The following is a 12,327-nucleotide window of genomic DNA, read 5'->3' as shown; positions in this document are numbered from 1 at the left end:
GTTATTCCCCGCACCACCCGCCAACGAGGAGAGTTTTCAATACACCGATGGGGGGGAAGCGGGTTGGGGGGGGTGGGGGGAAGCGGGTTGGGGGGGGGTGGGGGGGAAGCGGGTTGGGGGGGGGGTTGTAAGGGTGTAAGGGGGGTGTTGGGAGCGAACCAATTAATAAGCCGGTCCTGGGGCAGCTCAAACTGGTCCCCTTTCTCAATGGCACCCCAAGTCCTTGAGCCGTCAGCCAATGGCCACAGCCCAGACGGGTCTGGTCCCGGTAACTGACCGGACCGCCCGCCAATGGTAACAGGTCCCGGGGTTCGGGACCAATTGATGCCGGAGCACCAATGAGTGCGGAGGGAGGCGGAGCGGACGATGCTATCAGGTTCGGTTCATTTTTTTCTGCGCCTCTCTTCACCTTCATTTCCCACCAAGTTTGGAGTCGCCGTCCGAGTCTCCTGCGAGACGGGATCTCTCGGTTCGCTTAACTCCACTCCGTCTGATGGGAATTGGACACATACACTACACACACACACACACACACACTGGACACACTACACACACCACACATACACTACGCACACACACTGGACACACATACACACACACACACACACACACACTGGACACACTAAACACACCACACACACAGTAGACACACCACACATACACCCACAGTAGACACACTACACACACACCCACACACTACACACACACACACCACACACACACACACACACACACACACCACCCAGAGCAAAAGAAAATGTTTGACAGCTCGATTGCACACTTTGTAGCCTGTGTCGGTGTCTTGTTGTACTCGCAGTGGGATTTCACTCCAGGTACACGAGTTAAATTTTCGATCGACCTGATGATGCGTGTGAGTCAACAACGGGGTGAGGGGTGGGGGGGGGGGGGGGGGGGGAGAGGAAAAAAAAAATAAGCCAAAAAAGCAAAAAAAAAAAGAGAGAGAAAGAGAAGGAGGAAAAGTTTTCCAACTTTATGAGAGTGCAGTAGTGTGTTTGGCTGCAACACTTTTTTTTTAGAGAAGAGTTTCCATTCCCTGGACGTGGCTTTCCAAGAAACCTCGAAGGACTCGGTCATCAAGTCATTGATATCGATATCATATCGATATGGATACAGACACAGAGAGAACGGGTGTCGTCTTGTGATTGTCGTTCATCAGTTTGTGATTTTCTTGGTGTTTCTTTCTGATGCGGAAATTAAGTTACGCTTTTTTTTTAACCCCTTTCCACCCCAACGACTTAACTTAACCCCCAACCCCCCCCCCACCCCCACCCTCACCCTAACCCCCCCCCACCCTCACCCTAACCCCCCCCCACCCTCACCCTAAACCCCCCCCCCCACCCTCACCCTAACCCCCCCCCACCCTCACCCTAAACCCCCCCCCCACCCTCACCCTAAACCCCCCCCCCACCCTCACCCTAACCCCCCCCACCCTCACCCTAAACCCCCCCCCCCACCCTCACCCTAACCCCCCCCCACCCTCACCCTAAACCCCCCCCCCCCCACCCTCACCCTAAACCCCCCCCCCACCCTCACCCTAAACCCCCCCCACCCTCACCCTAAACCCCCCCACCCTCACCCTAAACCCCCCCACACCCCCACCCACCCCTCTCCTCCTCACTCCCCCCCACCCCCACCCCCCCCCCTCAAAAATAATAATATACACACACAGTTGACGCCGAGAAGGAGTTGGAAGTGACGGTACCGAGAAGGATTTACAGCGGTGAAGCCCACCCGGTCCCAGGGCGACCCCGACGAGGCGGGTTTGCGGGAGCGGAGCGCCGGGGGAGGCGTTCGCTTGGGGCAGGTGGCGATGGGGAGAGGGCTCCTCGGTCTCGGGCTGCGCCCCTCCCGGATGCCGGAGACACAGAGCTCTATGTGCTGGTGCCGGCGTTTGGGAAGGAGCTGCGTTTGCACCTGAAACGCGACCTGCGGTTCCTGGCGGCGGGTTTCACTGTGGAGGATCACGGAGAGGGGTTCGGGGCTCCCGGTCCCCGTCCCCGGTCCGCGGCTCCCGAGGAGCGCTGCTTTTACACCGGACACGTCGTCAACCACAGCCGCCGCTCCTCCGTCTCCCTCAGCACATGCAATGGACTGGTAGTACCACCTTTATTATTGCAGCTGCAGTTTGATTAAAATATATATATATATGTGTGTATGTATGTATGTGTATATCTATTATTATATGTACTTTTTTTTCAACAACAAATACGCAAACGCAGAATTTAGTATGTTTTCGGACGAGGCGCACATACAACACACACAACACACATACAACACACACACACAACACACACACAACACACATACAACACACATACAACACACAACCCACACACACACAGACACACAACACACACACAACACACATACAACACACACAACACACAACCCCCACACACACAGACACACAACACACACACAACACACACACACAGACACACACACACAGACACACACAACACACAGACAACACACACACACACAACACTGACGCTTATCTGAAAATGCTCGTGTTTTATTTATTTATATGTATATATATATATATTTTTATTTACTCATTTTCGAACAAATTAAGTCGCTTGAGGTTTTTTTTTGCTCGGAATAAAGTTGCGCGGATGCGGCGTCTTAGTTTGGTCTATCACTTTGGTTTCACGTTTGAAGGGAATTCGTTTTATATATATATATATATATATATATATATATATAATAATATATATATAGAAACCCATCGGTCATTTTTACCCATTTCGACCCGATATAAAAAGCCTTATCCCATATGCGTCTCTGGATTGTAACTCAATGCAAATACCCTCCCAAACTTCTTGCAAATTTTTTTTTGAGGGGGGGGGGGATGAACGCTATTTTTTAAATTTTTTTTTATATATATATATTGTAAAACGCCAAGTCATTTCCGAAGCAGGAAAAAAAAATGTTGTCTTGATATACTTCTGTTACTTCTGTTTGATGAGACCGCGGACTGACGTTTCCCAGACAGTAAAAATGCACTTGTTAACTCGATCCCTCTCACTGGAGCAATACTGTGTGAGCTCTTAAAACAAGTGGGTTCAGAAATCCTAACCCTGGGGTGGGGGGGTGGGGGGGATGGTGGGCAGAGCAAACTGTTACCCCCCAACCCCACCCCCGAGAGAGCCAGTGTTTGTCACTTGGAAGTGAAGGGTCTGTAACTGGAGTGTTAGGTTTCCAGCTGTTGGCCCCCAATAACTTTCGCATTGCGGATACACATGTGTCCCAGAGCCAAAAAGAAATGATGCACTCCACAGTCAGACGTTTCACTCCTTTCCCCATCCTCACTGCTCGCTTTCAATTCGCAGCGATTTTTTTTTTTTGACAAAGATATTACAATAGTTTGGGGGGGAAAATCGAAAAGCAATCGTTGTTGTGACTACGCTATTATGGTCTGATGGAGAGATTACAATTTGGACGTGGTTGCCTGTGTGTGTGCTTGTGTGTGCATATATGTATAATATATTATATATATATATATAAAAGTTTTTGGCAGGATAAGTATTGTATTTGGATTTAGTGTATGGGCTGACTGTGTAATCTAATTTGTGACCACAATGCTGCATTTGGATCAGGTGCATAAAACCAGGACTTGACATCTGAATTGGCAGCAGAAACCAAACTGAATTGGTCCCAGTCAGGTCAGATGGAATCATTGGAACCAGTCAGCAGACTTGCATTGATCTCCCTGACCCCATTCTTCTTGTGAGCCAAACTAGCATGTGACCCACTGGGTGAATGACCAATTACATGTAGAATTTGAGACTTGGCTTAAAAAAAGAATACTGCCCCAGTCATTGCAGCAAAGTGGGGTGGGGGGGAGAGAGAATTTCAGCCTTGGTTTTGTTACCCCCACTATTGGTTAGTAAGATGTCAGCGGGTTTACCAGTCAATGTGTGCTCCGTGTTAATCTGGTTACAATACTCAACACTGCCTTGACTTTTATGTGTGTAAAACTGCCTTTAGTTGTAGCATTGATCGATGCCATGTTGTACTCATGTGTTTAATTTATTTTGCCTCAGACAGTATATCTAATTGCTTAAAGGAGCACTGCCAGCTCGAGGCATATTTAGGATGCACTCCTTCCCTTAGAACCGCTTACTCAGATCAAATGCTAGAGGAATCTATTAATGTTATCGCTATTTTCATTCCACACTGATTTTTTAAAAAAATAAAAAAATGTGTGATTGATTACGTGTTAAAACCGAGCCTTGTCACATACTCTGGGTGTTCATAAATGCGAAGAGTTCTTGCAACATCACCAGTTGCCAATGTAAAAAAAAAGTGCTTGATGCATATTTCATCCAGCAACTGGCCACAGAAGTGAGCAGCAGAGAAGCCAGTAAAATAGATTGCTTTGTCCTTGTCCAGGAGTTTAATTTTCAACATCAAAAGATTGGTCCATACATTTAATATTGTATGGGAAATGCTGATTCTCTCACCGGACACAACATATTGCCTGCTGCCCCTGACCTTGCCAATACTTTAAACGTTCGCTATTCCTCACAAGTCAATCTGTGGTGTGATTTGTGTGGTCCGATCTGTTTCCTGCTTGCGAGAAAAAGGTTCCATTGAGCCCAGCCAGCAGGTCTCCGCCTTGTGGAAGTGCTTCATTTTAATGCTGCAGCAGCAAAGCCCGCGATTCATTTTTATGGGTTTAGAGGTAAAAGCACCGCAGTGAATTATGTTTGTTTTGGCTGTCTTGAAGCGTATCTGGGCTGGGTTCGGTTGGTATAACTTTAACTCTTAGGTTTCCAGTTTTTTTTAACAAAAACAACTAAAATAAACTTTTTTTTGTTAGAATATAAATTAGGAAACTTTTTTCCTGGCAATTTTCTCCTCCCTTGAAAGTTTCTCCCCCTTTCCACAGGAGGCATTGTTCCATGGGTTGTTTGAGCTTTTAAAAAAAATGTTAACCCTCCAAATAACTGAGATCATTTAACTCCCACAGGGTCTTGCCCTGCAACTTTCCAAACTATATAGAGATCATCCTTTTATTGGGCCACTATACTATCGGGAGAGCTTTTTTATGAAATGGAAAGTTATGCATTTTAAGTTTCTTGCCATCACAAATTTAGTGCTAGAAATTTTATTCAAATCAAGTTTAATTATCTGTGTGTAGCTTCATGTGTGTAACGGACAAATCTATGAAAACTATTCTCATTGACCTGTGAGAGTCGTCTTAAGATGATTTGTTTCTTTTTGCAGCTTGGATTTATTCAGATTGGAGATGAGCTTCTGTCAATAGAACCTATAAATAAAGTGAACACTTCATTCAGTGGAGAGGCACACCAGCTCTACAGAACAAAGCGATCGTCGAAAACCAAGAAAACTGATCTAATCCAGGAGTCTTGCAAAGTTATTGCAGGTAGAGATCCTTTTGTCAAGTTCAGATCTGAAGAGTGATATTGCACCACTGGGTGAACAGGTGAATTTTGCTTTAGATGAAACTTGTGGTGAGTAAAGTTATCTCAGCCTGAACAGTGATAGCAGGTCTACAGATGGTTTCAAGAACCCTATCTTGGGAGGGGAAATATTGGCTTGGGTTTCCATGCATAATTGCTAAATGGTGATTTCTACTGCAAGTCCATGCATGTGGATTTCAGGCTGTGCCTTCTTGATATGGCACTGATATGATGTATTCAACCATTCCTCCCCTGGTGGTTAAAGAGCCTGAGGTAGTTCCCCATGCAGGCTTTCATGTGCAGAATGGCCACTTCAGGATGGTGCTTTAAACAATGTGCGTTTGTAGAGCTGCCTTTTTTGGAGGAGAAGGGATGAAGTGTTAATAGTAATATCACACCTGCTCAGAGTGGCAGAAATTTAGCTCTAGTTGTCCTGGCAAACTCATTGTAGAATAAAGATCAGTTGCGAATTGTGGGGTGTTACATTAGTATAGATGGGGAAGTTCAGAGTTCAAATGGTTAATGCTTTTGCAACTTCTCTCTGGGAGTAGGCCTTGCACCTTGTAGGTGGCTTACATGTTCTTTTACATCATTGAGGTTCTGTATTTCATCTATTTGTTTGAATTGTGAACTAATCTACCAGCCCATAAATGAGCACCAGTTAATCAAAGGGAGTGGGGAAGCAATGTTTGTAAGAATGGCTAATCCGGTAATTGTTTCAACTGCTACTGACGGCACATGGGAATCCTGAAGAAAGACAGCTGTTTCTTGAATTTGATCAAACTGGATTCCTCTTCCACAGGAATGTTCATCCGACATTATAATGCTTTACTGACTTCGCAGTTTAAGCTTTTCGATTTCAAACCGACATGCCTGTGTACTAAAACACCCCAGACCACAGAATAATACGCAATGATGTACCCCCACAATGAGGTCTAGTCTGGAGATGAGACATAATTTTAATAAAATCCTTGCATTTGATATAGCACCTTTTACATCAGGAGAATGTCCCAAATAATAATAATAATAATCTTGCATTTGATATAGCCTTTTCACGTCGGAGACGTCCCAAAGCGCTTCACAGAACACACTGTAAAGTGAATTGACTGTATATTTGTGGCGAACGCGCAGCCAATTGCGCACAGCAATGTCCCACAAACAGTCGTAGATTGAAAATGACCAATTTAATTATTGTTTTAGTTTGGAGGATTATTAGCGTGTGGTAAGGAAACTTGCCCAAGGTTCGCCCTGCTGGAATTGAACTCAGGTCTCTCACTTGCAAAGCGAGTGCTCTAACCACTGAGCTACAGATCCACGTGGAAAGCGCTTTCCAAAGCGCTTCACAGGGTTTGCTGTAAAAGTATGCTGATATATATTTTAACATGTTCAGTTATTACATTTAAAAAGTCGGAATATTGGAATGTTTCAAATCTCTTGCTACAATTCCATCATTAATGTGCTTAATTGATTTTGGGTCATTAGCAAAAAGATTGGATGCTAATTAATGTTAGTTTATCTTCCTGTGGCTTTGGACCTCATATCAACCTTGTATCCAGTTGGCAGTACTATCTTACTGGGGATAGGAGTAAGGGCACAATGGATGAGAACAAATCTTGAAGAAATCAGCAGAGATGTGAAGCTCACTAACATCTGGATGGTTTACACATGGCCAGAGAACATACTTGTTTCTGCTCATCAATTTTAAACTCAAGTTAATTTAACGCAGTGATCAAGGGTGGTTTGAGGTTAATTGAGCTGTTTTAGGACACTGCTGCTTCGTCATTACCTCAGATGAAAGAATGAAAGACTTACGGAAGCACAAATATGAATTTCAATATAACTGCTCAGTCTTTTGTGGCATTCTTGGATGCTATTCCAAATACAAATATCTGTAATAAGGTGGGCTTTGTGAGGGGTGGATTGGACCATTCATATCTGCTTTATCAAGTGCAACAAACCAAGCTTCTATTGCTGTCTGCTTAGATAGAAAAAAGCAAGGTTTGACTGGAAATACATATGGTATGCATTGGAGAGACTTGGCATTTTGCCAAATATTATCTGATGGATCCAAAGGCTGTACTCAACTCTTTGGGTCAGACTGATGCCAAATGGATTTCTTCCATCCTTACTTCCTTTGAGAAGGCAGACTAGGCAGTATTGTTCTCTGTCTCATCTACTTGTTCGGTAATGAAGCTCTTGGGTTTTGCTATCAGGATCAACTGCCTGAACCGTGGCAAATAAGTAACGGATCAATGTATATGCTGGCGATGTTTGGATTGTTTAATGTTACCCAGTAGAATCATGTCTTTCCCACTCGTAGCTTATTAAAACATGTAAGAAGACAGGTGGCTATCAAATGAATCTGTATGAAACCAAAACATGTTGAATGTGCATTAAGTCGCATGTGGGTCCTTTATACAGAGGCTTCTGATGGACTTGTGTATCCTAAGGTAGATAGTTAAGGGAGTAGAGAACATGCACTGTTTCGTAAGTACTAGACCATATCTATCTGATTCTGTTTGTACAACTACTATGGGAGTTAAACTTTTCACTGACCTGTTTGTTTCTGCAGACATCAGGGACTTCCCAATTCACCTTCCAATGATGCATTTAGCCAATACAGTGATGGGTAGGCATTCAAGGATTTCTAACGACCATGACCATCCACTTTCTTCAACTTGGATATTTACAGTTTAATATATGTTGAAAAGAAAATTATTCTTGGGAATAAAATGATGTTATGGAAAGTTTTAGAGGATGGGAAGCTGCCAGTAGTTGAAACAACAACAACAAGATTCCATTTATTGAGCGCCTTTCACGTTGGGAGGATGTCCCAAGGCGCTGTACAGTTGGGACAGGACCCGAGCAAGGGGGAAATGGTCAGGGTGAGGGGAGGGAAGGGAGGGAGCGAGGAGGGGGTAGAGAGTCGAGAGGGGAGCTGAAGGCACGGTCAAAGAGAAAGGTCTTGAGACCGGCCTTGAAGGAGGAAAGGGAGGAGGCAAGGCGAAGGCACTGGGGGATAGAGTTCCAGAGCCTCGGGGCTGAAGGCCCGGCCACCGATGGTAGGGTGGTTGGGGCGGGGGATGTGGAGCAGACCGGAGCCAGAGGAACAGAGACTGGTTATAGATATCTTTGACCTGGAAAGAGGAAATTGACTAATCCTATAGTGGCTGTAAAACCATCACTGAAATAACTCCAGTACTAACAGACAATAAGGAAGTCTGATTCGGCAGACATTAAGGAAGTCTGATTGTTAAGACTGTGTAAACACTCCAATTTGGCAGAACCTCACATGTAATAAAATGGAGCATTACCATAATATTGGGAAGTGGGATCAAGGGTAACTCATTAAATTTGACCAATTGAATGAGTGTTATACAATTTGGAGAGAGGTCTCAACATCTTGATGCTGGCAACAGTCCATGGATACAAACTGGGGTCTGATTGAAATTGCAAATTTAGATGTTGCTGGGTTGTCAGAGGGGTTCATCCAACCTCAGGGGTCGGTATTCTGGAAGGATAAGATAAGATGTCCTAAAGGGCTTTCTTCATCCAAACCAACTTGTAATCCTGAAAATAGAATGCTAGATCAATGATTGTGGGAGAGTTTTGCAGAGAATAGGGGCATAGAGGCTGAAGACTCTTCGTTGATAATTTTAAGAACTGGAGTGCAAGCTTGATTTCTGCTCCTGGGCATCAGATTTTTATTTATAAGAAGTTCTTTCTGAGGGGCAAGAAAGCAGAACATGTTTTGAAATTGAAGTGTTACAATCTCACGTCATCAAGCAACACAAGTTAAACTACAATTGTCATAAAGATGAGGTACTATTTAATTGTTAAGCTCTAATAACACAGTGCAATGATAACAGCTGTTGTGTTTAACCTTAAATAAAGTTTGTACTTATGTGAGCAGGGTTCTTTGCTCTTCCAGCAGCCAAATTCTGTTTACAAAGTTGGAATCCAAAATTAGTGTTGATGAGGGGGTTAATTATTTTTATACTTTTTTTGGTAATGTTACATGGTTTATAATGAAATGGCTTTGTATGACCACAGAAATTACTGTGCCTGAGGGCTTCTAATCATTCGGCTTGGCAAGCCTAGATGCTCCATGTTGCAAAAATTTGCATACATTTGTCTTTTATTGCTAATTTCAATTGGAAACAGCAGAACATGTGTTATCCCCTTGATGATTTGAATAGACTCAGCCACATGCAGAAGATTACAGTATTTGGAACGATCATCTGAGTTGGTATTTATTCCTTGGGAGGGGTTTTTTGCTAAGGTGCTGTTGATTAATATGGTGGACCCTCTATTGTGAGAAAGTTTAGAATCCTAGCATAAACCTTCTCTGTTTCAGAGCCTCCCCGATGGCTTGGTTGGTGCAGCTGCTGTGCAGTGTGAAACTGAGCCACCATGACCAGGAAGGTTCTAACTTCACTTCCTTGATTGACTGAGATGTTATAACTGGAAGGCTTGGAAGGAAAACATTGAGCTGGGGTTCCCTCTTTGATCTCTGTTAAAGGATCCATGGGCATGGATTAGGCTCAGTTATGACCACCTGTTTTTCCTTCCTCTCCCTCTTCACTTTTCTATTCCACACCCCCATCACCCACCCGACCTCTAGGATTTAACAGTACCCAGGATGAGACTGTACCTTCGGGAGAGGGAAAACTCGAAGCCTTCTTTCTCGGGTTTTCTGCCTTTGGGTTACTGAGGGAAACATTTGGTAACTTGAATCTGTTTTTTCGAAAAGTTGCAAACTGAACATGCGAATTGCTCTTCTAGGAAGAAAGAAACTGAAGAAAGCAGAAGTTTGGGATGTCTGGCGAGCAAGAAGAAATGTCATTCGATTAACCAATGAATATACTGTGGAAACACTGGTGGTGGCAGATGCTGACATGGTTCACTATCATGGTGCTGAAGCTGCTCAAAGGTTCATCCTGACTGTTATGAACATGGTACGTTGCACAAAATGCTGAAGTTAATATTAACACTTTCCTTCCGCTGATAAAAAAGGCAAACACAGCTTTGTCTTGCATCTGAATACTGAGTTGTTTCACTGTGAAAGCTTGTCTTCCTTATGAGCTGTATTAATTACTATGATGAACCTCACTTCCTTGATAAGCGCTGCATACAAAGTAAATTAATAAAAAGAAACCTCGCTTGGCTGCTTTGGTTGTGTGAATGGACAGCTCTTCCTTCAGCGGATACTTTAACACAAAAGAAGTTATTTCAGAGTTTATATGTACAGTGTATCAATTTTGAATGTGTTGGAATTCATATAAATATTTTTATAATATATTAAAGATGCTCCTTTTCAAAGACTTTAACCCATTGCTCTATTGCAACTCATTCCTTTACTTCTCATGCTTTACTGGCCTTGGTAGGATTTTCATGTGCTCCATGTGGTATTGAACGCATTTCAAATATCTAATCAATCTGTCCAAGCTTTGTACCTGGCTAAGATTTGCTGTTCACAATGGTACTTGTGCTTGGTGACAATTTCCATCATTTACATAATTCGGATGAATATTTGGGGCATTGGAACAGCCTGTGCTTTAATCAATTACTTTTTTTATGAGGCGTCACTGTGGGCTTTTTGCTGCACTTTGGTCTTCAAACATTCATGCCAGGATTCTGCTGTGCTTTTGTTAATGCTTATTTTTGCTACCACTTGTCTATCATGTGCATCGGATTAACCCTAACAGTGCTTTTCAGCATTACGCAGGGAGCATAGTAGATCGAAGTTACATATCCGTTTTACTGCTCTGTAACAAAGCAGATGTCAGCTTACAGTACAAAGGTTAGACTTTGTCAGCTGATGCAATGAATCTGGCAATTGCTGAACATTTTTACAATATTGGGCTAACTTTTACTATCTCTAGCACAATTCCAATGTCTCTGGAGCCCATAAAAATATTGACCTTGGGTGTTTGTTTATTTGTAGATTATTGCTTTAAACAATTAATGATGATAGACTTGGAAGAAAAGGGAGCTGGAGATGGCACTATGGTTTGAGTGACTGTCTCCCTACTTCTGTTAACTCTGCATTCACATGGTCAGGCATAATGTCTCCCAGCTTATGGCCAGGTGCTATGGTCTTTTTATTAATGCTCGCTGCTGATGCTCGTACTGACTACAAGTCTATGTGGAACTCCCACTCTGTGGGCTCACTGTTTATGTATATTTTCAGTTCACATGCTACGCTGAAAAGCTTACAATATAGTAGCTGTCTGGACATCTGGATAGCTTCTCATTACTGTAATATTAACCCTAAGACCCCAGAGTATAAAATGTTTTGAAAGCATTTGTCCTACTAAACTAAAGTTAAAGAGGAAAAATTCTATCTTCCATTGCTTTCTCTTCAACCCCCTTTTCCACCAATTCAGTTTTCTCAGTTTCATTTTGCATCTCCCTGCACCCCCCCCACCTTACCCTGCCCCGTGTCCCCGAACCACATGTGAATTTTCCAAGGTGGAAGCGTTGTGATTCAGATTGGCCCGGAACTGCCCCTGATGGGCGAGTGGAAATGGAAATGGTTGATGGGGTAGTTTTGTATGCGTGACCTTGTCAATCTCTATGGTTTTCAACTGCAAAGCAAGACGTGGGAGCCACTGATGTGATACAAAGCAGCCAGTGTGGTTTGCAGGAGTGGTGGTTCGAACGGTTAAAATAGATTATTGCAAACAATGAAAAAAAGAAAAAATACAGGGTTTAAGTTAGTTGATTCACTATTTGATTTTGTATTAAAAGGCACGTTAATGGTAACGCTCTTAAATGTGAGTACAGTTACCAGTCAACCCCTTTTTTTCCCCCCTCTTTCCCAGCTATTTCTTTCTGAAATTTTTGAGAACTGACAGAATGGCATTAACTCGGG

General features: G+C 43.4%; 1 protein-coding gene across 1 annotated transcript in view; it reads left to right on the top strand.

Annotated features, from left to right (window-relative positions):
* Positions 1-729: 729 nt before the first annotated feature.
* Positions 730-12,327, top strand: part of adamts17 (ADAM metallopeptidase with thrombospondin type 1 motif, 17) — a 115,823-nt gene continuing 104,225 nt past the window's right edge. The window contains exons 1-4 of the mRNA XM_042344091.1: positions 730-833; positions 1,691-2,115; positions 5,254-5,413; positions 10,236-10,408. Of these exons, the coding sequence (XP_042200025.1) occupies positions 758-833; positions 1,691-2,115; positions 5,254-5,413; positions 10,236-10,408 (834 nt within the window). The 5' untranslated portion in view covers positions 730-757. The remainder of the gene's footprint in view (positions 834-1,690; positions 2,116-5,253; positions 5,414-10,235; positions 10,409-12,327) is intronic.

Source organism: Callorhinchus milii, unplaced genomic scaffold (genome assembly GCF_018977255.1).
Source record: "Callorhinchus milii isolate IMCB2004 unplaced genomic scaffold, IMCB_Cmil_1.0 Scaffold26, whole genome shotgun sequence".
Taxonomy (NCBI): Eukaryota; Metazoa; Chordata; class Chondrichthyes; order Chimaeriformes; family Callorhinchidae; genus Callorhinchus; species Callorhinchus milii.
The sequence above is the reverse complement of the archived record's forward strand: the minus strand, read 5'-3'. Positions and strand labels throughout refer to the sequence as shown.